The sequence below is a fragment of the Oryx dammah genome, unplaced genomic scaffold (assembly GCF_014754425.2).
Source record: "Oryx dammah isolate SB20612 unplaced genomic scaffold, SCBI_Odam_1.1 HiC_scaffold_28, whole genome shotgun sequence".
In the NCBI taxonomy this organism is placed as follows: domain Eukaryota; kingdom Metazoa; phylum Chordata; class Mammalia; order Artiodactyla; family Bovidae; genus Oryx; species Oryx dammah.
This window is the reverse complement of record NW_024070212.1, coordinates 103408669-103435656: the sequence shown is the minus strand read 5'-3', so window position 1 is coordinate 103435656 and position 26988 is coordinate 103408669. Positions and strand designations below refer to the sequence as shown.

The 26988-nt window shown below is 40.9% G+C and overlaps 2 protein-coding genes and 1 pseudogene across 5 annotated transcripts in view; all 3 read left to right on the top strand.

The window, feature by feature from the left end:
• The first annotated feature begins 639 nt into the window (after positions 1-639).
• On the top strand, positions 640-12066 carry EXO5 (exonuclease 5). 2 transcript variants are annotated; one of them, XM_040231557.1, is made up of 3 exons: positions 640-808; positions 1616-1709; positions 10109-12066. In XM_040231557.1, the coding sequence occupies exon 3, from the start codon at positions 10134-10136 to the stop codon at positions 11244-11246; it is 1113 nt and encodes a 370-aa protein (XP_040087491.1). In that variant the 5' UTR covers positions 640-808; positions 1616-1709; positions 10109-10133; the 3' UTR covers positions 11247-12066. The 2 variants fall into 2 exon arrangements, with proteins under 2 accessions (XP_040087491.1, XP_040087490.1); XM_040231556.1 differs by having other exon boundaries at positions 689-1709.
• ZNF684 (zinc finger protein 684) overlaps positions 1625-26988 on the top strand; it is a 27529-nt gene continuing 2165 nt past the window's right edge. Inside the window, exons 1-4 of one of the 3 annotated variants that reach the window (XM_040231554.1) lie at positions 1625-1709; positions 21181-21218; positions 25845-25971; positions 26287-26388. In XM_040231554.1, the coding sequence (XP_040087488.1) occupies positions 21204-21218; positions 25845-25971; positions 26287-26388 (244 nt within the window). In that variant the 5' untranslated portion in view covers positions 1625-1709; positions 21181-21203. Of the gene's footprint in view, positions 1710-17400; positions 19283-21180; positions 21219-25844; positions 25972-26286; positions 26389-26988 lie in introns of those variants that run through there. The other 2 variants (XM_040231553.1, XM_040231555.1) reach the window with 2 other exon arrangements.
• On the top strand, positions 12601-14306 carry LOC120856349 (annotated as a pseudogene).

Genomic DNA, 26988 nt, shown 5'->3' with positions numbered 1-26988 from the left:
CAGGGAATCTTCCCAACTCAGGGATCGAACTGGGATCTCTTGCACTGGCAGGTGCCTTCTTTACCACTGAGCCACCAGGGAAGCCCCCCTCCCAAAATATATACGTGTATATGTATGAGTCACTTTGCTGCGCACCTGAAACTAGTACAACATTGTTAATCAAAAGTGCTCCAATATAAAACCAAAATTAAACAGAAAAAAAGTCAGACTACTGGTCTTCTTAGGAAGGAGGCAGAGAGTGTATTTGTGAAGCGCCTGACACTTTTCTATTTTTGCTCTACATGATGACATGTCTGTTCAATGATTATTATACTTATCTTTCTAGTTCAGAATATAATTGTGTTATATTTCCTAACAAAAGTGTTAACTAAAAAGTAAGCAAATAGAAAAAAGAAACACATTGATGAGACGAGTGCCAGCATCTTTGAAAAGTGAGTTGGTGGCTTTTCTCTCCGCTGGGGAAGCTGGTGCGAGATGCAAAGAACAATATACAGAATCCAAGGTGGCAAAGCGCAGACTCAGCACTAACGCTTACTCTCACCAGGACCCACCTCCGGTCCGCAGCTAGCGGCTTGCCAGTCTGAGTCGCAAGCCGGTTAAGACTAAGCGGCGCCGCAGAGGCCTCTGGGAGGGGGCGGTCCTTGGGCAGCTGCCGGGCATTGTGGGCGTGGTCTCCGGCGGCTTTCTTGAGAAGCCGTCGTTTGAAGGAAGAGGACCTGACTAGTACTCGAACCTAAGAGAGAATCCGGGAGCGGTTGCGAAGCTCGAGAGGAGCAGGTCAAGTCCTGGAGTCGGAGGCGTATCCAAGGTTAGGAGGGTTAGAAGAAGGCCGGCGAATGCGGGTGGCGGGCTTCGGGGCTGCGTTTTGGAACCCTGGGATCTGTACCCGCGGTTACTACGTCCCCCTATCGCCTTCTCCGGGTGGGAATGGCTCCGGAGTAGCGGTTTATCTCGTCTGTTCCTGTGGGTTGAGGACCTTCTCACCTTGGAAGACCGTGCTGTCGGCTGGGACCCCCTTCCCGAAGCCAGCGATCCCCTTCTCGCCGCTCCTCTAGCACCTTGTAGGGAGTGCTCAGTAAACTTTTGGGCATGCTTGAGACTCCCGGGGAGACAGTGGTTTGGGGATGGTGGGAAGGTCCCCGCTGAAAGCAGAAGTTTCTGGGACCGCAAGTCCGGGCTTGTACGGACCATGTCAGAATATTGGTGGTAAAGCCAGTGGCAGTTCCGGAGGCATCAGGAATCCCTCAGGGAGGAAAAGCCTCTGGATTTGATATCTCTTTCTGAGCTTCTGAGCCCAGGTTGGGGCTGGAAGAGGGAACTGACCTCGGAGTTGCTGGGAGATCTTCGCTATTGTTGACACTTTTAGTTGCTGGAAGCAGGGATTGGATCGAGTGTCTGCATCCAGGGTGTGGGCAAAACGAAGAAGTTACGGAGAATTTGCCCGTAAAGAGAGGCAAGCATTACCTAGGATTTGTGTGGGCAACAGTCCGTGCAGTGAGGATCAGAGAGGAGGAAACACCACAGTGTGAGGGACCGGTCAGGTGAGAAAAGACCAAAAGTTGCTCTTTTACCGCAGCAAGTCCGGCGGTTGCTAATCTGGATTCTCCAATTTCAGACCTGGTCTTTCAGAGCTTTCTCCTCCCCCAGACTTGTCTGTCAGTTTAGCATTCTGCCTTTCCCTGTGAGGAGGAAGATCAGCCAAGTCCCAGGTGAGTAGAAGTTTTTTCTCTCCTAAAATTTATTTTAATTCGACAGAGGGAGTAGATACACTACCTCATGTCTTCCTTGGGAAGGAGGAGACCCACATTTGTTGAGTGGCAGTGTCTACTGTGTTATCACACTGTCATTTGGGTAGCTGAGTACTGTTGGAAAGTGTTAGTCACTCAGTTATATCCAACTCTGTGACCCCATGGACTGTAGCCCACCAGGCTCCTCTGTCCATGGAATTCTCCAGGCAAGAATACTGGAGTGGGTAGCCATTCCCTTCTCCAAGAAATCTTCCCAACCCAGGGATCGAACCCAGGTCTCCTGCATTGCAGGTAGATTCTTTACCGGCTAAACCACCAGAGAAGCTGGTGTTGGCAGAAGTACTGTTGGAAGAAGTACTCTAATTTCAAAGATGTGTCAGTAGCCTCAGTAAAATGAAAAACTTGCCCAAGAGAACTTGGAAAGCAAGTAGCCTACTACTAAATACTATTGACCTAGTCAGATTCAGAATCCAGAGCTATAGGACCTCCAGACTCTTGACACTATGCTGGTGTTTCCCAAACATCTTATTCACTTACCACCTATTTATGCCATACCTGTGTACTACCTGTATTATTGTTATTCTCATATTTTTAATTTTTAACTTTTATTTTAAAAAACGAACTTGCACTGAGAAACACTGCATATGAAATTATGCATTTGATAAATGCTCTAAAGGCTTTATATTTATTCTAAGATGAATCTGAAGGTGTTGATCTATGTACTATGTAAAATCATCTCCTGTCAAAAAGATACGGACTGCAATTTGGGACACAGTGCACTGTCATGCCTTTTAACTTTTGTTTTTTGATGAAGGGTAAAGATTCTCTCCCACTTTCAGGGACTTCATTGTCCAAATAACATTACTCATTTTGAAACTATCATTATCTAAGACCCACTTATAGTTTAAGACACTTGTGCAAATGTGTTCCTGTGTTTTATTACTGTTGAAGTATCCTATAAAGCAATAAATTAATAGGATATACCCAGAAGTCTGAGCATTGTATTACCTTTGTTTATTACAAATAACTTTTCTTTCGGTTATCTGTGTCTTCTTTCTTTGGGGGAATTTAGACTATTTAAAAATTAGTTAAGTACAACAACAACTAATATTTATACCATTTTCAAGGTACCAATTGTTAAACTTTTACCATGGGAGTTGGTGAATGCATCTCTTTTATTGTTCATTAGAGTAGCAAGGAGGAAATTTGGCTTATAACCTCAATCAGCTTAGATTCTGTGTCAAATTATTTTCTTGGACACTCAAAGTCAAATACTAGTGGACTGATCATACTTTTTTTTTTTCCTATGAAGGGTTTGTTTTGCCAGAAGTCTTACTTTCGTTTCAGGTTCGAAGGGTTTGCAAACAAAAGAAATAACTTGTTACACACAATTTCAGGTTTTTTTAATAGAAAATTATTTGACTTAATTTCAATATACTATCATTAAAGAAAAGAAATAGAAACAATAGAGAAAAGTAACAGCACATGCATCACCAAATTGGGCTGGTCAATATCCAAATTTAAACAGTGCTGGGAAGTCCCTCGATAATGGCAAGCGGAAGTCCCAATTAGGAAAGGGTCCCAGGCGGTGCATCCACTACACCGGTGAGACTTCACATTGCAGTTTCAGGGGTTCCTGCATATTTGTGTCCAAATATGCAGCTCTGGTTTTACTTTAATTTTTTTACAATGTTGTTTTTTTTAATCTTGTAAGTCATAGGATTTCATTATACCCTGAGCTGTTGGCCAGACCTCCAGGGGCTCAAGAATTCTAAGACCTACTCCCTTTCTTATCTAAAGTGCTGCCTGACTTACTATGCTTGTGGGCAGGCACTGAATCTGGACAGTGTTCAGGCAGGTCAGAAGCCAGGTCAGGGGCTTGCCCTCCTGCTTCTGAAGCCTGAACAAGACTTTCTCCATTTTAATTTCCCTAACTGTCAGCCTCAGGGTTGTTTAGACTGAAAGAGCATCTTATTGTTCAGTCTGTTAGTCATGTCAGACTCTTTGTGACCCCATGGCCTGTCTATCTCCAACTCCCAAAGCTTGCTCAAACTCATGTCCATCAAGTTGGTGATGCCATCCAACCATCTCGTCCTCTGTTGTCCCCTTCTACTCCTGTCTTCAATCTTTCCCATAGTCAGGGTCTTTTCCAATGAGTCAGTTCTTCACATCAAGTGGCCAAAATATTGGAATTTCAGCTTCAGCCTCAGTCCTTCCAATGAATATTCAGGACTGATTTCCTTTAGGATTGACTGCTTTGATCTCCTTGCAGTCCAAGGGACTCTCAAGAGTCTTCTCCAACACCACAGTTCAAAAGCATGAATTCTTTGGCACTCACCTTTATTTGTGGTCCAACTCTCACATCCATACATGACTACTGGAAAAACCGTAGCTTTGACTATATGGACCTTTGTAGGCAAAGTAACGTCTCTGCTTTTTAATATGCTCTCTAGGTTGGTTATAGCTTTTCTTCCAAGTAGCAAGCGTCTTTTAATTTCATGGCTGCAGTCACCATCTGTAGTGATTTTGGAGCCTAAAAAATAAAATCTCTCAGTGTTTCCATTGTTTTCTCATCTATTTGCCATGAAATGATGGGACTGGATGCCATGATCTTAGTTTAGTTTTTTCAATGTTAAGTTTTAAGCCAACTTTTTCACTCTCTTCTTTCACTTTCATCAAGAGGCTCTTTAGTTCCTCTTCACTTTCTGCCGCTATGCTGGTATCATCTGCATATCTGAGGTTGTTGATATTTCCTGGCAATCATGATTCCAGCTTGTGCTTCATCCAACCCAGCATTTCACATGATGTACTCTGCATATAGGTTAAATAAGCAGAGTGGCAATATACATACAGCCTTGACATACTCCTTTCCCAGTTTGGAGCTAGTCTGTTGTTCCATGTCCAGTTCTAACTGTTGCTTCTTGATCTGTATACAGATTTCTCAGGAGGCAGGTAAGGTGGTCTGGTATTCTCACCTCTTGAAGAATTTTCCACAGTTTGTTGTGATCCACACAGTCAAAGGCTTTGGCATAGTCAATGAGGCAGAAATAGATATTTTTTCTGGAACTCTCTTGCTTTTTTGATGATCCAACAGATGTTGGCAATTTGATCTCTGGGTCCTCTGCTCTTTGTAAATCCAGCTTGAACATCTGGAAGTTATCAGTTCATGTACTATATTGAAGCCTAGCTTCGAGAATTTTGAGCATACTTTGCTAGCATGTGAGATGAGTGCAATTGTGCAGTAGTTTGAACATTCTTTAGCATTGCCTTTCTTTGGGATTGGAATGAAAACTGACCTTTTCCAGTCCTGTTGCTACTGCTGAGTTTTCCAAATTTGTTGGCATATTGAGTGCAGCACTTTCACAGCATCATCTTTTAGGATTTGAAATAGTTGAACTGGAATTCCATCACCTCCGCTAGCTTTGTTTGTAGTGATGCCTCCTAAGGCCACTTGACTTTGCATTCCAGGATGTCTGACTCTAGGTGAGTAATCACACCATCATGGTCATCTGGGTCATGAAGATCTTTTTTGTATAGATCTTTGTATTCTTGCCACCTCTTCTTAATATCTTCTGCTTCTGTTTAGGTCCAGACCATTTCTTTCCTTTATTGTGCCCATCTTTGCATGAAATATTCCCTTGGTGTTTCTAATTTTCTTGAGAGATCTCTAGTCTTTCCCATTCTATTGTTTTCCTCTATTTCTTTTCACTGATCACTGAGAAAGGCTTTCTTATCTCTCCTTGCTATGCTTTGGAACTCTGCATTCAAATCGGTGTATCTTTCCTTTTCTCCTTTGCCTTTTGCTTCTCTTACTCTCTCAGCTATTGGTAAGGCCTCCTCAGACAGCCATTTTGCTTTTCCATTTCTTTTTCTTGGGGATGGTCTTGATCACTGCCTTGCGAACAATGTCGCAAACCTCCATCAATAGTTCTTCAGGCACTCTGTCTATCAGATCTCATCCCTTCAATCTATTTGTCACTTCCGCTTATAATCATAAGAAGTTTGATTCAGGTCATACCTAAATAGTCTAGTGGTTTTCCCTACTTTGTTCAATTTAAGTCTGAATTTGGCAATAAGGAGTTCATGATCTGAGCCACAGTCAGCTCCCAGTCTTATTTTTATTGACTGTATAGAGGTTCTCCATCTTCAGCTGTAAAGAATGTAATCAATCTGATTTTGGTATTAACCATCTGGTGATGTCCATGTGTAGAGTCTTCTTTTGTGTTGTTGGAAGAGGGTTTTTGGTATGACCAGTGCGTTCTCTTGGCAAAACTCTGTTGGCCTTTGCCCTGCTTCATTTTGTACTCCAAGGCCAAACTTGCCTGTTACTCCAGGTATCTCTTGACTTCCTACTTTTGCATTCCAGTCCCCTATGATAAAAAGGACATCTTTTTTTGTGTTAGTTCAAGATGGTCTTATAGGTCTTCATAGAAACCATTCAACTTGTTTCTTTGGCATTAGTGGTTGGAGCATAGACTTGGATTACTGTGATACTGAATGGTTTGCCTTGGAAATGAACAGAGATCATTCTGCCATATTTGAGACTGTATCCAAGTACTGCATTTCAGACTCTTTTGTTGACTATGAGGGCTACTAAATTTCTTCTAAGGGATTCTTGTCCACAGTAGTAGATATAATGGTCATCTGAATTAACTTTGCCCATTCCAGTCCATTTTAGTTCACTGATTCCTAAAATGTTGATGTTTACTCTTGCCATCTCCTGTTTGACCACTTCCAATTTACCTTGATTCATGGACCTGACATTCCAGGTTCCTATAAAATATTGTTCTTTACAGCATCAGACTTTTCTTCCATCACCAGTCACATCCACAACTGGGTGTTGTTTTCGCTTTGGCTCTGTCTCTTCATTCTTTCTGGAGCTGTTTCTCCACTCTTCTCCAGTAGCATATTGGGCACCTACAGCCCTGGGGAGTTCATCTTTCAGTGTCATATCTTGTGCCTTTTCATACTGTCCATGGGATTCTCAAGGCGAGAATACTGACCTGGTTTGCCTTCCCTTCTCCAGTGGATCACATTTTGTCAGACCTCTCTGTGACCAATCCATCTTGGGTGACCCTACACGGCATGGCTCATAGTTTCTGCAACCTTTATAGCGACTTTTTTGGCTACCAACTGGAAAATGGACTTGATCAGCTAAAATAAATCTTTGACAAATAACATGGACAATTGCCCTTGCGAATTGCATAATTCTTTCTCCAATTTTGACTTCTCTTCAGCCAGTTTTAATTTGGCTTCATGTACCTTACAGTAGGCAGAGAGGTAGATCCAGCCTCTCTGACCCAGGGCAGTACATTCTTATCCTTTCTCAATTGGCATGAGCTGCAAACATTCAATAAATTCTAAAGTTTTGGTATGCTTTAATTTGGGGTCTTAGTTCTCACGCAATCCAGTGGATACGCCCCATTTAGTAGCTAATGAGCAGTAAGGCAAATCTTCCCACCCAGGAATTAAAAACTTCATTAATCTTAATCTCTTGTGGCATTTTGCTTCATGAATCCTGCTTACAGTGCCAGTTTATATTTTGCTTTAAGTTTTACTTTCACAGGTTTGAAGGATTCATTAACAAAAGAAACCATGTGTTACTCACAATTCAATTCTTTATAGGAGACTATCTGACTTAATTTCAATCAGTTCATTTCAGTCGCTCAGGTGTGTCCGACTCTTTGCGATCCCATGAATCGCAGCACGCCAGGCCTCCCTGTCCGTCACCATCTCCCGGAGTTCACTCAGACTCACGTACATCAAGTCCATGATGCCATCCAGCCATCTCATCCTCGGTCGTCCCCTTCTCCTCCTGCCCCCAATCCCTCCCAGCATCAGAGTCTTTTCCAATGAGTCAGCTCTTTGCATGAGGTGGCCAAAGTACTGGAGCTTCAGCTTTAGCATCGTTCCTTCCAAAGAAATCCCAGGGCTGATCTCCTTCAGAATGGACTGGTTGGATCTCCTTGCAGTCCAAGGGACTTTCAAGAGTCTTCTCCAAAAGAAACAATAGAGAAAAGTAACAGGACATACATCACCAAATTGGGCTGGCCAACATCCAGATATAGACAGCACTGGGAAGTCCCTCCTTATACAGCAGCCTGGAGTCCCAGTTGGGCAAAGGTCCCAGGTAGTGCGTCCACTCCACAAGTGAGACTCCAAACTGCAGTTTTGGGAGTTCCCACTTAAAAATCCAGGCTGCAAACTGATACGTTATCAGTTTTCAAGAAAGAATGCAGTTCTGGTTTTACTTTAATCTTTTCACAATACTGTTTATCTTGTGAGTCACAGAACTTTGTTAAACCCTGAGCAGTTGGCCAAACCTCCAGGGGCTCAAGAATTCCAAGACCCACTCCCTTTCTTATCTAAAGTGCTGCCTGACTTACTATGCTTGTGGGCAGGCCTGGAATCTGGACAATGTCAAGATATTTTTAGGGCACTTGGGGAAATTTGAATATGGACTAGAGTATCAGGGAATTATTCATTTTATTAGATGTGATAATATTATAGTTAATGTAGAAGTCTTCTTTGGAAATGTATGCTGAAGCATTTGAAGCATACATTTGAAGCATATATTTGAAGCATTATGCTGCCTGTAATTTATATTAAAATAGTTAAACTGAAAACAAAAAGCACCTGAAAGAAGCAAATACAGCAACATGTCAATAGTTGCTAACTAGATTGTGTTCATTGTTCTAGTCTTTCTATCTCCTGTGTTTGTGAAATTGCTTGTTGTAAAGAGAAAGAGTATTTGTCCTGTAGTAAAGTAGTGAGATTACAGCACCTGGTTCAGTGTCTAGCACATTTTGGCTGTGCAGTGCAGCATGTGGGATCTTAGTTCTCCAACCAGGAATAGAACCTGTGCCCCCTGCATTAGAAGCATGGAGCCCAATCCACTGGACCGCTAGGGAATTCCCAATATCCACTATTATTTATAGCAAAATCCAGTAATATTTGTTGGCTTCCCAGGTGGTGCTAGTGGTAAAGAACCCACCTGCTACTGCAGGAGATATAACAGACGTGGTTTCAGTTCCTGGGTCAAGAAGATCCCCTGGAGGAGAGCATGGCAACCCACTTCAGTATTCTTGCCTGGAGGATCCCATGGACAGAGGAGCCTGGTGGGCTACAGTCTATAGGGTCGCAAAACGTTAGACGTGACTGAAGTGATTTAGCAAGCATGCTCATACAGTAATATTTTCAGAGTGTTCACTGACAGATGTTTTCCATCATAAGCTAATTTCTTGTGGGGAGAGAAAATAAAACTTAGCAAGAAATATCAGTTTCTATAATGTTAGGAGGAATTTATAAAGGTAGTAAAGTATTAATATATCTCAAATAGAAAAAACAACTGATTTCTGCATATTGCTGTGAATATCCTCTTACTACTGTATGCTATTACTTTGTATATGGGTAGGTCTATTTGTATTTACCTGTAGTTAGTTTTTTAGTTTTGCTACACCGTGTTCCTGAAACAGTCATTGTAGAGATGATTTTTCTCATGGAACAGTTTGGTATTGAGATTTGTTTTCCTAGCCAAGAGCTTTGTATTCAGAGGAATTGTAGAAGCAGTCCATGATAAACTGGCAGACATTGCTACAGCATTTACAATGTTCTGTATTTACTTAAAATAATGAAATAATAGCCCAAGGCAGTAGAGATTTTATATATATACAAAATTTTATTTATTTACTTATATTTGGCTGTGCTGGTTCTTTTTTGTTGTGCAGGCTTTTCTCTAGTTGCAGCCAGCAGGGGATACCCTCTAGTTATGGTGCATGGACTTCCCACTGCAGTGACTTCTCTTGTTGTGGAACACGGGCTCTAGGGTATGGCTCAGTAGTTACAGCTCATGGGCTCTAGAGCACAGGCTCAATAGTTGTGACACACAGGCTTATTTGCTCCTGAGCATGTGGGATCTTCCTGGACCAGGGATCAAACCCATGTCTCCTGCATTGGCAGGCAGATTCTTTACTACTAAGCCACCAGGGAAGCCCCAGGAGAGCTTTGAAGGAAAAAGGACAAACCTTAAATCTCCTTTTAAATGAAGAAATTGAGGATGAGGAAAGTGATTTGCTTAAAGTCACATAATATGTTAGTGCCAGATTTAGGAATAAAACTATCTTGCACTTAAAAAACATTTGCCGAGTATTCATATATGGATGATACAGTGAGCCTTATTGTAAACCGCATGTGTGCTACAACTCTGTAGCATTATTAATTGTTCATAAATTAATAAGCATCTTTAAAGACTATATATAAATAATTAGTTGTGAATCTTTTTTTTACCTCATTGGAATTCAAAAGTGCTTTTGAGAAATTTTTCATTTGGATAATGCATTTCTTTAATATGATGTGTATAGCCTTTGCCCAATCCAGAGCTGTGCCATGGCAGAGACTGAGGAAGAGGAGACGGTGTCAGAAGAGGCTTCTGGATTCTCAGACTTGAGTGACTCAGAATTTTTGGACCTGGAGGATACACAAGAGTCCAGTGCTTCACCTAGCAAGCCTGGTCCTTCTTACGAATTACCTGGGAAGGATGACAAGCTCACAAGGTCACCAAAATGGAAAAGAAGGTTGGATGTCTCATCACCTATGGAGCGATTTCATCTTAAATACTTGTATGTCACTGACCTGTCTACTCAGAACTGGTGTGAACAGCAAATGGTATATGGAAAGGAGTTTTCTGGTTTCTTGACACCTGAGAAATCAGCTATTTTGGATACTGGTGCCAGCATCCATCTAGCTAGAGAACTAGAAGTTCATGATCTTGTGAGTATCCCCATCACCAGTAAAGAAGATGCTTGGGCAGTTAAGTTTCTGAACATATTATCAATGATTCCTACCCTGCAGTCAGAAGGGCGCATCAGAGAGTTTCCAGTGTTTGGAGAAGTGGAGGGTGTGCTTCTTGTTGGTGTGATTGATGAGCTGCACTATACAGCCAGCGGGGAACTGGAACTAGCTGAACTCAAGACACGTGGGAACCCTGTGCTCCCTTCAGATGCTCAGAAAAAAAAAGACTGTTTTCAAGTCAGCCTGTACAAATATATCTTTGATGCCATGGTACAGGGGAAAATGACCGCTGCTAGCTTAATCCACCACACAAAACTGCATCCAGAAAAACCACTGGGACCTTCAGTGCTGAGCCATGCTCAGCAGGGAGGCTACTCTGTGAAGTCCTTGGGTGACCTCATAGAACTGGTCTTCTTGTCTCTAACACTGTCTGACCTCCCACTTATTGATAGCCTGAAAATTGAGTATGTCCACCAAGAGACTGCCACTGTGCTAGGTACAGAGATAGTGGCCTTTGAAGAGAAAGAGGTGAGAAGCAAAGTACAGCATTATATGACCTACTGGATGGGCCACCGAGAGCCTCAAGGGGTTGACGTGGAGGAGGCCTGGAAATGCCGGATGTGCAACTATGCAGATATCTGTGAGTGGAAGAAGAGCGGTGGGTTGACCAGTGCCACGCAGGAGCCACAAGTCAAAAAGGCCAAATGAACAGAAGATGTGCCTTCAAGAACTGGGATGTTTCCTGTATCTAATGTACTCAGCAGAGTTAAAGAGGACCAGTCTCTTCAACCAAGCTTGAATTTCTTGGAGAGTGTTCTTATTTTGGTTCTTTTCATATTTCCTCAGCCTCTAACCTCACAAATCCAAGACCTTGGCTCATGGCTGAGTGGGAGAGGTCTGGGATTATACTAACCCTAGATCTTTGCCACAGGTTGCCAAAAAGACAAATGCTTATCATGGCTGGAGCACAATCATTGTTTTCTTAAGAAGATTCTTCCATTTAAGTCTCTTCCCTACGTTTTTCTCAATCAAGATTTCTACAAGGTGCTGTAGCATGTGCCAGAATTTCCTTTTTAAGACTGAATAATATTCTACTGTGTCAATAGCTTTTAAAAGTAAATGAGAGCAAAGTAGTATTCCAGAGGAGGGGCTGACATGATAAAAGCTAAAATGTTGCAGAATGATTTATCTCAGATGGATCTAAAACTAGAAATATTACAGTGGTGTCACAGTCCACCAGGTTATTAGATCCTCACATGTGGAAGCAAAAAATGCAGATGGTTCTGTTGACTTGGGAACAAGGGGAGGGTCTAAGTCCTTGAGGTCTGGAAGAAGTGAAAAATGAGCTGTACTGAATTCCAGGTCAGTATCCTAGGAATACTGACTAAGCCTCATATCAGAATCTGTGAATGTGGACCACGAATAAGCTAAGAATTGTTATCCCAGCCTCAGTATCTCTAATTCCACTGAACTTCACTTCTGCTATTCTTTAATAATGTCTCCAATAAATATAACATTCATTGAATATCTTTATTGGGAGTATCTTTTTCCAGTCTGTGGCTTGCCTTTTTATTCTGTCATGATGTCTTTTGATGAACAAAATGTTACTGAAGACCAGTTTGAATGTTTCATTAGTGCTTTTGGTATCTCACTTAAGATATACAATATTTTTCAACTTCAACACACTGTTTCTTTTACTTATCAATGTATTTTAGAGTTGTTTCATATTAGTATTTATAGTTCACCTCCTTCCTTTTAGTCACTGCAAAGGGTTCCATTGTAAAGATACACTGTTTATCTAACTAGACCTCTATTTATATATATGTAAGCTATTTCCTATCTTTTCCTACTATAAACACTATAATAATGTATAAAGTAGAAAGTAAATATTGGTCTTACATGCATACCTGTTAATCCTGAATCCCAAAATAACCATCAATAGGAAGTTGGATAAGGTTCTTCAAGATACTTTTTGGATGTATCAACAGATATTTAAATATAAATCAAATACATGTGTTGGGTGTATGTGATTAGACATAAAAAATCTTCTGTAGCATGCTTCTTTTTTCAGGTGAACATAGAGTATTTATCAAAATAAACTCTTTCTAGGCCATAAAAACAAATCTGAATAAATTTATGTGGATGAAAGTCATACAAAGTATGCTGTCTGATCACAATGGAATTAAGTTAGAGCTTGATGACAGATATCTGAACAATCAAAAATGTGCAAACTAAATTAACTAAATTACACACTAAAGTACCCTATGAGTCAATAAAGTTATCACAAAAAGAGAAATTACTTATATTTAATTGAAAATGAAAATATCCAAAAATGTGTGGGAACCAGTATATTTCAGGGAAATTCATAACACTAAATGCCTAATTGGATACCTAATTGACACCACTAATGCCACTAATTGGAAAAGAAGAAAGATCTCAAATTACTGACCTCAGTGTCCCCATTAACTAAAAAAAGGAGCGAAAATGAAATTCAAAGAAAGCATAAAAATGAAATAAGCAACAGAGCTGACATTAATGAAATAGAAAAGGATAATAGAGAAAAATCAATGAAACAAAAAACTGATTCTGAGATCAATAAACTGATAAGTTCTAGCCAGAGCAATTAGGGTGGGAGTGGGGAGAGAGAAGACACATGACCAATATCAGGAATGAGGTGACAGCACTACAAATATTATGGATATTAAAAGAAAAGAAGGGACTATTATGCAGCCACCTTGGATCCTGTGGAGGCCTGCTAGGAACAGGACTTCTAAATTGACAAATATGTCTGGAAGGCTGTGGTCCAAGGCCATTTTTGCTGGCTATAAGTGGGGTCTACAGAACCAGAGGGAGCATGCAGCTCTCCTGAAAATTGAAGGTGTATATGCTCGAGACGAAATGGAATTCTGTCTAGGCAAGAGATGTGTTTCTGTGTACAAAGCAAAGAACAACACTGTAACTCCTGGCAGAAAACCTTAGTAATCTGGGGAAAGATAACTCAAGCTCATGGAAACAGTGGCATGGTTCCTGCCAAATTCCAAAGCAACCTTCCTACTGAAGACATTGAACACAGAATCCATGTAATGCTGTACCCTTCGAGAATTCAAACTTACTGAAAAGTAAATAAAAAGTGTGGATTTATTTTAAAAAGGGGGGGATATTAAGAAGAACTTTATGCCAATACATTTGACAGCTTAGATGATAGAAAAATTCTTTGAAAGATACAAACTACCAAAGCTCTCTCAAGAAATTTATAAGCTAAATAGCCCTATATCCAACAAAGAGATTGATTTTGTAGTTTAAAACCTCCCCACAAAGAAAGCTTTAGGTCCAGATGATTTACTGCTGAATTCTACCGAATATTTAGAAATGACACTGAAGTCTAGACAAACATCCAGAAAATGGGAGGGAAATTTCCCTACTCAGTGATACAAGCCCAGGTTGTCTACTTGTGTTTCTGACCTGCTGGCTATGGGTTGGAGGTTTCAACAACCTCCTTCTTGGATTTGATTAATTTACTCGAGTGGCTCACAGAACTCAGAGAATCATTTTACTTACTAGACTACCAGTTTATTATTAAAGGATATAACTCAAGAATTGCCATATGGAGAGATGCATAACGTAAGGTATCAGTAAAGGGTACAGATCTTCCAGCCCTCTATGGGTACATGGCTCTCCCCACACCTTCGCATGTTCACCAACCTGGTTGTGAGCAGGGGTTACTCTCTAGTTATTGTGTGGGCTTCTCATTGTGGTGGCTTCTCTTGTTGCAGAACATGGTCTCTGGGGTGCATGGTCTCAGTAGTTGTGGCACACAGGCTTAGTTGCCTGCAGTATGTGGAATCTTCCAGACCAGGGACTGAACCTGTGTCCCCTGCATTGGCAGGTGGATTCTTAACCACTGGACCACCAGGGAAGTCCCCTTTTGGGGTTTTATGGAGTCTTCATTACATAGCCATGACTGATTAAATCATTGGCAATTGGCCATTGATTCAACCTCCAGCCTCTCTCCCTTCCCCATAGGTTAGGAGATGTGGGACTGAAAGTTCTAACCCTCTAATCATGTGGTTTAGTTTTCCTGACAGTCAGCCCTCATTCTTAGGTGCTGTCCAAAAGTCACCTCATTAACATAACAAAAGACATGCTCATTCTCATATCTTAGGAAATTCCAAGAGTTTTAGGAGCTCTGATTCAGAATTGGGGATGAAAGCCAGATACAAATAAGAAAGGAAGCAGGAAGAAGAGAAATGAAGGACGGCTCCTAAATTTTTGCTCAAGTAACCAAGTGAGAGATACATTTATTGAACTAAGAGAAGTGTTATATTGGGAGTGTGGGTGGGGACAGGATTAATAGGTTGATTTGAACATGTGAAGTTGAAGGTAGCTTTTAAGGGGAGATTTCAAGTAGGCATAAGGAATTAGGGCTCAGAAATTCAGGGGAGACATGAGGGCTGGAGATACAGATTTGTCAGTTAAATCAAATAAATTTGTCATCAAATAAATAGTATTTAAAATTGTGGCAGTGAATGAGACCATTTGAGGAAAACTTCAAAAAGAAAAGACCCAAGGCCAAGTATTCCAACATTTGGAGGTGGAATAGAGGGAGATTATTCAATAAAGAAAATAGAGAAATAGTGAGGTGGGAGAAATTATCTTTCATGAGATGTTGTAGAAAACAAGCAAGTATTTCATTTATCTTAAATGCTGTTGAAGTCAAATATGATGAGGACAAAGAAAGCCCATTTAATTTTTCAATTGGAATTTCATTGGTAAATTGACAAGAGCAGTTTCAGGAGTGTAGTTATGGTCAAGAAGCCAATTAGAGTGGACTTAAGAGAGAATCGGAGGTGAGAAAATGTAGGCAGAACCAAGAAGCAACTCTTTAGAGAAATTTTCCTAGGAAAGAAAGCTAGGGTATTTCCTTGGTGGCCCAGTGATTAAGACTTCGCTTCCACAAAGTGACCCAAGCCATTGGAGATGTTGGTCAACCATCTCTGAGAGGCAGGCCTGGGCCCAGCCAGTGCCAGCCAAGCATCTTTAGGTAGGATGGGACCCCTCGTGTTGGGGGACAGTGCTGTCTGGTTGATTCCAGTTGGGGGCAGGAGGTATATTTATTTTCCTGGTTTCATCCATTGGATCACTGAGAAAGCAATAGAATTCCAGAAAAACATCTACATCTGCTTTATTGACTATGCCAAATCCTTTGACTGTGTGGATCACAACAAACTGTGGGAAATTCTGAAAGAGATGGGAATACCAGGCCACCTGACCTGCCTCTTGAGAAATCTGTATGCAGGTCAGGACCAACAGTTAGAACTGGACATGGAACAACAGACTGGTTCCAAATTGGGAAGGGAGTATGTCAAGGCCGTATATTTCACCCTGCTTATTTAACTTATATGCAGAGTACATCATGTGAAATGCTGGGCTGGATGAAGCACAAGCTGGAATCAAGATTGCTGGGAGAAATATCAAAAAGAAGATCATGGCATCCAGTCCCATCACTCCATGGGAAATAGATAGGGAAACAGTAGAAACAGTGTCAGACTTTATTTTTTTGGGTTCCAAAATCACTGCAGATGGTGACTGCAGCCATGAAATTAAAAGACGCTTACTCCTTGGAAGAAAAGTTATGAGCAACCTAGATAGCATATTCAAAAGCAGAGACATTACTTTGCCGACTAAGGTCCGTCTAGTCAAGGCTATGGTTTTTCCAGTAGTCATGTATGGATGTGAGAGTTGGACTGTAAAGAAGGCTGAGCGCTGAAGAATTGATGCTTTTGAACTGTGGTGTTGGAGAAGACTCTTGAGAGTCCCTTGGACTGCAAGGAGATCCAACCAGTCCATTCTAAAGGAGATCAACCCGGGGATTTCTTTGGAAGGAATGATGCTAAAGCTGAAACTCCAGTACTTTGGCCACCTCATGAGAAGAGTTGACTCATTGGAAAAAACTCTGATTCTGGGAGGGATTGGGGGCAGGAGGAGAAGGGGACAACCGAGGATGAGATGGCTGGATGGCATCACTGGCTGGATGGCATCACTGACTCGATGGACGTGAGTCTGAGTGAACTCCGGGAGTTGGTGATGGACAGGGAGGCCTGGCGTGCTGCGATTCACGGGGTCGCAAAGAGTCGTACACGACTGAGCAACTGAACTGAACTGAACTGATGCAGATGACACCACCCTTATGGCAGAAAGCAAAGAAAAACTAAAGAAGAGCCTCTTGATGAAAGTGAAAGAGGAAAGCGAAAAAGCTGGCTTAAAACTCAACATGCAGAAAACTAAGATCATGGCATCCAGTCCCATCACTTCATGGCAAATGGATGGGGAAACAATGGAAACACTGACAGACTTTATTTTCTTGGGCTCCAAAATCACTGCAGATGATGACTGCAGCCATGAAATTAAAAGACGCTTGCTCCTTGGAAGAAAAGCTATGACCAACCTAGACAGCATATTAAAAAGCAGAGACATTACTTTGCCTACAAAGGTCCGTATAGTGAAAGCTATGATTTTTCCAGTAACATATGGATGTGAGAGTTGGACTCTAAAGAAAGCTGAGCACTGAAGAATTGATGCTTTTGAACTGTGGTGTTGGAGAAGACTCTTGAGGGTCCCTTGGACTGCAAGGAGATCAAAGCAGTCAATCCTAAAGGAAATCAGTCTTGAATATTCATTGGAAAGACTGAGGCTGAAGCTCCAATACTTTGGCCACCTGATGTGAAGAACTGACTCATTGAAAAAGACCCTGATGCTAGGAAGGCAGGAAAGATTGATTGATGCAGGAAAGATTGAAGGCAGGAGGAGAGGTGGATGACAGAGGATGAGATGACATCACCGACTCGATGGACATGAGTTTGAGCAAGCTCCAGGAGTTGGTGATGGACAGGGAAGCCTGGCATGCTGCAGTCCATGGGGTCACAAAGAGTCTGACACGACTGAGGGACTGAACTGAGCTTCCTTTTTTAGATCATTGCTGTTCTAAACAATTGGTTCTTTGTACTCTGCTTGCAAGTGTTCTGAGTTTGAGTGTTTCCAAATTAAAAGTTAACACCCCCCCCAAAAAAAAGACAATGTTCTTTATAACTGCAGGAGGCATGGGTTTGATCCTTGGTCACAGAACTACCAAAGCTGTAGGACAAAGTCAAAACATTAAAAAAAAAAAAAAAAAAAAGAAAGAAAGCAAGCTAGGAAATGGCACAATTGCTCGAGTGAGCTAAAGTCAAGAAATGATTTTTTAAAAATAAGATATAAAAATATGTGTTTATGACATTGAAAATGCCAGTAAAGTCAAGGGCTTACTAGCATCAGGTGAGATCTTAATGGTGCTGTGTAATAGTACTTCATTTTCTGAATCCATTTACTTCCCCACATTCCTAAATAACTAACATTAGAATCTCAGATGCCACTGATTATAAGATACATCATTATTTTACATATTACTAGGAAAGAAAAAAGACTACCAATTAAATTATGGCATGTCATCATTTGTGAGGTAGCAATTTCGCATATGTTGAAATATGAAAAAAATATTAGAATCAATCTAATGCAGAATTTCTTATCTTTTCTTTCCTCATATCTCAAACACCTCCCTAAATTCACTTTGAGCTTCCGATTTCACTTATAAAATAGAAACACTCAGGGAGGATATCTTCATTCTCCCCCCACCAAATCTGTACGTATTGATTCTGCTTCTCCTGTTATTTCAATGAATAAATTGCCCAGGCTCTTGCTTATAACTGATCCTCCCAATTGTGTGCTGGATTCTATCCCTTCTTTCCTCAAGGACTTTGCTCTTGCAACTGTCCTGTCTCTCCTGTATTGTTGATTTCCCCCTCTCCATTGTATCATTTTAATTAGGGTACAAACACTGTAATTTCATCCATCTTAAAAAAAAATTCGGAACCCCAAATCCATCTGCAATAGACAGTTTTACTTTTCTATTCATCTTTTAAAAATTGAAGGAGTATGTCTATAAATACTTGCCTTCTCCCATTGTTTCATCCCACTCCTAATTCTTGTCAGACTTCATCAAACTTCAATCAGTACACCCATGTTTCAGCCATCCCCACATTGCTCGATCCAGTGGTCAATTATTACTTCTCATCCTATCTAACCTATCAGCAGCAGCTAACGCAATGGATCACTCCCTCCTCCTTGAAAAGTTCTCTTCCCTTGATTTTGCAGATCCAAACCTTCCTGCTTTTCCACCTGCCTCAGGATTATTCCGACTCAGTCTTCTTTGTTGGGTCCTCTTCTTGTTTCTGACCTAAGCTACTGTATTACTAGAAAAGACTGAACTGAGTAAAGGCAAATTATTCGCTTAGCAAACTGCTGACTTAGATTTTCCAGTATTTAAAAATTCTGAGGTCTATAGCTTTTAAACAAAAAGGATATCTACATCTCCCTTTTATAAGTGAGCATGTCTCTTCAAGCAGCCCCAGAGATACCAGATCTGGAGTCTCTCTAAGGTGGCAGAACCAACGCATTCCATAAATAAGCTCCATAGGCTTTATGGGAAATGTAGTATTGGATAAATAGCCTGCACCCCGTGGGAGCCTGGGAACTCTGGGCGAAGAGTTACTTCCGGACACGCGCAGTGGGGTCGTAGCCGGTATTCTGTAATTTTTGAACCAGTACTGCATGAAGTGAGAGTTGTGGTCTTTCCCGGATCTGGGAGATCTCCGTAACCCGATCTCCAGCTTAGAGACGGAGCTGGGAGTGTGGCGGTGCAAAGCTGGCAAGTATGACTCTACAGAACTTGGGGGACGTAAGGAAAGGGCAGGAAGAAAGGGACCGCTTTATTGGCTTACCCAACGAAAATAAAATATGAAAACCTTCACATGCAGTGACTTCCAGTTTGGGTGTGTGGGTCCTGTCCGATTCTGGAGTAGTTCAGAGAAAGCAAGGGAAGGGTCCAACTGCCACTCCGTGGGCTCCTAGATCCCAGTTGCGGCTTGAGCAAGTTCAGTTTGCATTCCTGCTCTTATGCTTTAAACTGCACCTTTCCTGATGGCAAAAGCACCTTTGGCCCTACCAAAGCCTGCAAAAGGAAATAGTAAACCATTTTAAGGGATCTAGGAAGAAAACATTTTTAGAGAAACTTCGGTGCATGCTTTAGGGTATTTTCATGTGAAATGAAAATATCTCCTGCCATATTAATAAACAAGAAATGTCACAGCTATCAGTGATACCTGGCTTCCAAATGTGAATGAGGGCTGCTAAAACTGCAATTCAGCAGAAGCTGCTGCCCGCCCCCCTCCCCACGGTGATTGCTTTGGACCTGGGGGGAATGCCAGAAGTAAGGTGAACAAGGAAACAGGATTAGCCCCAGATAGTTGAGGTGAATGTGAAAGGAATGAATTCAGTGAGCCCAGAGGCTTGCATCTTCCCATACACAGAATGCTAACTTCCTTAACTTGATACTGATATTTGACGTTCAGCCTGCCTGCTTCCTTTGTTGCAAACTTGTATATAGTCTGACTTCCTCTCCTGCCTCCTTGGAGCAGTTTTCCCAGAGTAACTGAGATGCTGTCTCCCAGGCTAACATTCCCACCAAATAAAATAATTCTCTACTTTCAGATTGTGACTAGTTTTTAGTCAACACTCACAACAATCATCTGAAGTAAATATTATCTCTATTTTGTATATGAGTTAACTGAAGCAGAAAGGTGAGTTTAAATTGCCTGGACTCAGGCAGTTTAGTATAGACGATCTGAGAGTTAAACTCCAGATGAGTTTCCTTCAAATTTCATTCTTTTTGCAAGATGAAAAGAACCTGCAAAACAAATCATTGGATTTATTTTTCTTTTGAAATATTTTTATATATGCTGAGTAAATTTTGGTTTGTCATCATTTAAAAAAAAACAAAACAAAACTCTTGGTATATGTATGGCTGAGTCACTTTGCTGTTCACCTGAAACTACCACAACATTGTTAATCGGTTATACCCCAATACAAAATAAAGTTTTTTTTTTTAAAAAAAAGAACCCTTGGTGAATCTCCAGATTTTCCAGTGATGATTGTAAATAAAGCTGAGAGTGCCTCTTGCACGTTTTAGCCTTTATAGGGCCCTAGCAGTGCTGGTTGGAATTTCAAAAAGCCCAGATTGGGCCTGTAGGAGATGGTGAGATTCAGAGAGAGAGATTGAGATTTAGAGTCTCAACCGAAGAGACTTCAGCTTAAAAAAAAATCCCCCCCGCTCCGCCCACTTCCCTGCATCCAGCCTCTTCATAAAACTTAATTTGAGATCTCTTACCCAATCCACCTACAGAACAGAGGCCAGAGAATCACAGGAAGGAATGACTTCCAAAGATAACTGAGCTTGAGAGATCAGACTTTTAGTTATCACTTTAACTCATTCATTATTATCTACTTAGAATGAATTTCTGGGAGAAAAAAACCTGTCACTGGTTTAAAGGTTTTGCTATTAGGTCAGTAGGATAGAAATGTACAGCCTACTAATATAAGATCATTGCTTATAAAATGTGGACATTTCTGACTTGCTGGCAATGTCATTCTCTCATGGGGTGGCATTTTCTCAGACTGCACTGTGTGTGCTTCTGTTGTCATAGAGCAGGGTTCTCCATTGCAGTACTGGTATTTCGTGTCTTTATTCTCTTCCCCATTTCTACTTTCATAGATCTCTGTGCAAGAGAGGCAGAAATGATCAACTTCAAGGTAAGGCATCCATTTATTGTTATTAAAATCTGTCTCTTTTTTTTTGATGGGTAAGAAGTGGATTTATTTAGAGAGATACACAGTCCATAGACAGAGTGTGCACCATCTCAGAAAGCAAGAGGTCCAAATCTCTTTTTTAAAAATCCATATAAAAAGGAGATTATATATAGTTAGGGAGAATGTAGACTGAATAGATCAGGTCTAATAGGAAATTCAGAAAATTGATAAATTGATATCCAGGTTATAGGGTTTTTCAGCATTTAGGGAGAGCTTCATATGTGTACTCACTCTTTCTGGTGATCATAGAAAATGGGTTCAGTTCAGTTCAGGTGCTCAGTCGTGTCTGACTCTTTGCGACCCCATGAATTGCATCACGCCAGGCCTCCCTGTTCATCACCATCTCCCGGAGTTCACTCAGACTCACGTCCATCGAGTCAGTGATGCCATCCAGCCATCTCATCCTCGGTCGTCCCCTTCTCCTCCTGCCCCCAATCCCTCCCAGCATCAGAGTTTTTTCCAATGAGTCAACTCTTCTCATGAGGTGGCCAAAGTACTGGAGTTTCAGCTTTAGTGTCATTCCTTCCAAAGAAATCCCAGGGCTGATCTCCTTTAGAATGGACTGGTTGGATCTCCTTGCAGTCCAAGGGACTCTCAAGAGTCTTCTCCAACACCACAGTTTAAAAGCATCAATTCTTTGGCACTCAGCCTTCTTCACAGTCCAACTCTCACATCCATACATGACCACAGAAAAACCATAGCCTTGACTAGGTGGACCTTAGTCGGCAAAGTAATGTCTCTGCTTTTGAATGTACTGTCTAGTAGCCAACCAAAGTATTGGCTTTGTCCAGGAGCATAAAGCAGAACAATTCCCCTGATGAGTAAAATTTTTCCTAGCACAGTTCTCCAAAGAAAATATCTTACAATAATGTTTCAAAGAGGTTAGGTTAGCAACGGTATTGCCAGTAACAATTCTGTGATAAATATAACATCCAATTTCCAATGACCTTCTTAAGAGTGTTCCCTAGACTAAGCAGAGAACATAGTGCCAAGAACTCCATTTGTAAGTCCATGTGTGCTGTGCTGTGCTGTGCTTAGTCGCTCATTTGTGTCTGACTCTTTGCAACCCCATGGACTGTAGCCTGCCAGCCTCCTCTGTCCATGGGGGTTCTCCAGGCAAGAACACTGGAGTGAGTTGCCATGCCCTCCTCCAGGGGATCTTCCCAACCCAGGGGATAGATTAGGTATCATTATTGTGATTGCATTATACTTTTAGATAAATTTGGAGAGAATTCAATAATGAGTTCTCCATTTTATTTCCATTTTTATTTTGGTCCTTCATTATAGTTGTATAGGTTTTTATGGTAATTCTTATAAATTTCTTATAGTGTTTATTCTTACACATGGTTTAAGTTGCTATTGAGAATGGGATGAATATTTTTTTCATAATATTTTCTAACTGGCTACTCTGGTGCATAGGAAAGTATGGAGGATTTGTCTGTTTGACTTTATTCAACTTACAGAACTCTTACTAAGTCTAAGAGTTTTTTAGTTTATTCTTAAATTTTCTAGATAGACCATCATATACTCTTCAAATGGAGTTTTGTCCCTTATTCGCTTATCTCCATTTTTTTTTTGGTCTTATTGCAATGGACAGGATTTCTAGTACTATAATTTTGAATATAATTGCTAGCCAAAATCTTTTCTGGTCCAGTTTTAATGGGAATTCTTCCAGTGTCTTATATTCTGATAGATAGTTGTTCTTTGTTTTTTTTATTTTTAATCAAGTTAAGGATTCTTAGCTTATTAAGATTGTTTTCATAAATTGGGAACTTTTTTCCTCATAGCCTTTTTTTATACTTGTCAATAATATATTTCATGCTTTTAACATAACAGTTTAAAGAATTTCTAATACTGTTCCCATTAAAGGGACAAACAGTAAATATTTTAGGCTTGAAGGCTATATAGCTTCTGTGACAACTGCTCAACTCTGCCCTTGTGGTTGAAGTAAAACAAATAGGCATAACTGTTTTCCAGTTACATTTTATTTATAAAATTATATTTCTTCTAAATAAAATTATTTCTGTGGCACTAAAAAAAAAGCTTGTAGGTTTTAGTTTGCTTCCTTATATGGTCTTAACTATCTCTTTGTGACAGAAATGTTGCTATGTGCCTTTTAATTTCAGTTTAAATTAAAAATGATTTTGATTCATGGCTAAGAGGTTATATTTTATCATATAAAAATCTGTGTTTTTCTATTTTATTATGCTTATATAAGTCTAGCCTGTTAACTTTATAGCCCATTTAACATCTAATTACCTTTATACATTTATTTTGTAGTGTTTAATAGGCTGTAAGATTACTGAGGACAGTAATAATTTTGTTCTTTTTTGTATCACTAGTACGGTACTAGTGATACAAAAAAGAAAGAGTACTGTACTCGGAGAAGGCGATGGCACCCCACTCCATTACTCTTGCCTGGAGAATCCCATGGACAGAGGAGCCTGGTAGACTGCAGACCATGGGTCACTAAGAGTCGGACACAACTGAGCGACTTCACTTTCACTTTCACTTTCATGCACTGGAGAAGGAAATGGCAACCCACTCCAGTGTTCTTGCCTGGAGAATCCCAGGGACGCGGGAGCCTGGTGGACTGCCGTCTACGGGGTCACACAGAGCTGGACACAACTGACGCGACTTAGCAGCAGCAGCAGCAGCAGCAGTACTTTACTTGGTATGTCCTTATTAAATATTATATGAGTGAATGAGTGAAGAACATATAAGCTGTATTTTTAAATAATTTTATTAAGACAATTCACTTATTATAAGTTGACCACCTTAAAATTAGTATATTAGCACAATTGTGAAACTGTCATCACTAATCTCAGAACATTTTCATATCCTCAAAAGAAACCCCATACCCATTAACAGTTACTCCCCATTCCTTCCTTCCCCCAGCCCTGAATTACTTTATGTTTTTATGGATTTGCCTGTTCTGAAATTTTCATACAAATAGAACTATACAATATGTGATCTCTTGTGACTGGCTTCTTTCACCTAGCACAATATTTTCAGGGATCATATGTCATAGAGTCCTTTTTAGTACTGAATAATATTGGATCATGTGGCTGTACCTCATTTTGTTTATTAGTTTATTATTTGCTCAATACCCATATTGTTACCACTTTTGCCTGCTACGAATAATTCTGCCATGGACATGTGTGTATAGTTTTTGTGTGGACATATGTTCCCAACTCTTTTGGGTATATACCTAGGAAAAATTGCTGGGTATATGGTAACTCTAATGTTTTGAAAAACTCCTAAATTGTTTTCCATAGTTGTTGTACCATTTTATAATTCCATCAGCAGTGTATGAGAGTTCTAGTTTCTCCCTCCACCCTTGTGAAAAACTTGTCATTGCCTGCCTTTGATTTTAGCCATCCGATTGGATGTAAAGTGATATCTCATTGTGATTTTGATTTGTACATCTTTTCATGTGCTTTTGGATCATATCTGTCTTTTGAAAAATGTTTGTTCACATCCTTTGCCCATTTTTAAATTGAGTTTTCTTTGTATTGTTGTAAGAATTCTTTTTCTTTTAGAGACAACTCTCTTTTCAGATATATGATTTACAAATATTTCCTGCTATTTTGTGAGTTGTCTTTTTCACATTCTTCATGGTGTCCTTTGAAGCACAAAAATGCTTAATTTTGATGAATTCCAATTTATCTATTTTTCTTTTATCACACTTTTTCTGTCATGTCTAAGAAACCGTTACCTAATCCTAGGTCATTAAGATTAACTCCCTTGTTTTCATGTAAGAATTATATACAGTTGACCCTTGAATAACACAGCTTTGAACTGTGTGGGTCCACTTATGTGCAGGTGTTTTCCAGTAAATACATACTGTAGAACTATATGACCTGTGGTTCATTGAATTCGTGGTTGTGGAACCACAGATATGGAGGTGTCTGTAAACTTCTGTGGATTTTTGACTGTGGGGAGGGTTGGCACACTAACCCCCAAGTTGTTCAAGGGCTACCTGTAGTTTTAACTCTTACATTGGGTCTCTGATCCATTTTTAGTTCATTTTGATTATGATGACTTCTCTAGTGGCTCAGAGGGTAAAAGCTTCTGCCTACAATGTGGGAGACCCGAGTTCGATCCCTGGGTCAGGAAGATCCCCTGGAGAAGGAAATGGCAACCCACTCCAGTATTCTTGCCTGGAAAATCCCATGGACGGAGGAGCCTGGTGGGCTACAGTCCATGGGGTCACAAAGAGTCGGACATGACTGAGCGACTTCACTTTCTTTTATTATGGTATGAGGTGTGTGGGTTGGAGGGAGTCCAACTTCATTCTTTTGCATGTGGATATCCAACTGTCCCAACACCATTCGTTTAAAAGACTATAATCTTTCTGCTATTGAATTGTTCTGATACTATTTGAATATTTTTAATGAAATTTTTGTTTCTATCACAAAGTATATTTCTGAATCAGGTGTATAGTAGTTTTCATACATAACTTTGAAAACTCATCAGTGAACATGATATGATCCTGAGAGGCTGCCATGACTCTTACAAGCCCCAAATGATGTGCACTGTAGTTTGAAGATCCATGTGCTATTACAGGGATCAGTGGCACTCCAGGATGTCGCTGTGGAATTCACCCCAGAGGAGTGGCAGCGGCTTGACTGTGATCAGAGAACCCTGTATTGGGATGTGATGTTGGAGAACTTTAGAAACCTCATCTCAGTGGGTAAGGACAGGGGTGGTCACTTTTTAGTTGTAACCCAGAATGGTTTAACAGTCCCCTACCTTTAAGACCTGTGAAAGCCATGAGCATTCTGAAGCATTAGTAAGTTTGGCCTTGAACTTCATTAGTCAAAGATTCTTAATCTCCTTTGGGGATCAGGTACTGTGTTTATGCTTCTGCCTCCTAAGTGAAGAAGGGTCTTTTCTGTTCTGAAGCCTGTTTGTCAGCCTTCACAGTCCCTAAGACACCAGGAGGCCAACCCAAATTATGAGGTAGTTGTTCCTAGCACTTTGTCCCCAGTTCTGTGTTGTTTCCTAGGAACAAGGTGTCCAGTTACTGAAACAACAGTGATATTCAAGGTGGAGCAAGGACAAGAACCATGGATGGTGGAGGGAGAGGACTCACGTTGGAGCTCTCTAGGTGAGTCAGAGAAACCCAGGAAGATGAGAGTCTTTGAAATTGGGGTCCCAGTTGGTGAGTGAGAGACTGGCACCTTCGAAACACTTTTTAGGACGCACGTACCTTTGGAAGTGACTGGGTGCACTTGACATGCATCTGACATCGTCAGATCCCCAAATGACACCCCCAGCTCCACTCTCCCACGTGGCTGCTCTTTCTCTTCCTCAGCTCTTGTGTAGGAGGATGTCCTGCCCCTCCACTTTGACTCCTCACACTGCCCGTTGCATCGAAGTGCTTGCTTGGTTCTCTCGATTCCTAGAATCCTCATTGTTCTTTCTTCCTCAACACGGTGGCAGATCTTTCCATACATCTAGTTCTAATAATGTAGTCAGCTTATGTGGATTTGCAGTCTTACTCCACCAACCTCTTTTGGATAAGGTTAGAGGACTAGAGAGGGAGAAGGAAGTGGCAGCCCACTCCAGTATTCTTGCCTGGATAATCCCGGGGACGGAGAAGCCTGGTGGGCTGCCGTCCATGGAGTTGCATAAGTCAGACATGACTGAAGCGACTTAGTAGCAGCAGCAGCAGCAGCAGCAGCAGCAGCAGCAGCAGCAGCAGCAG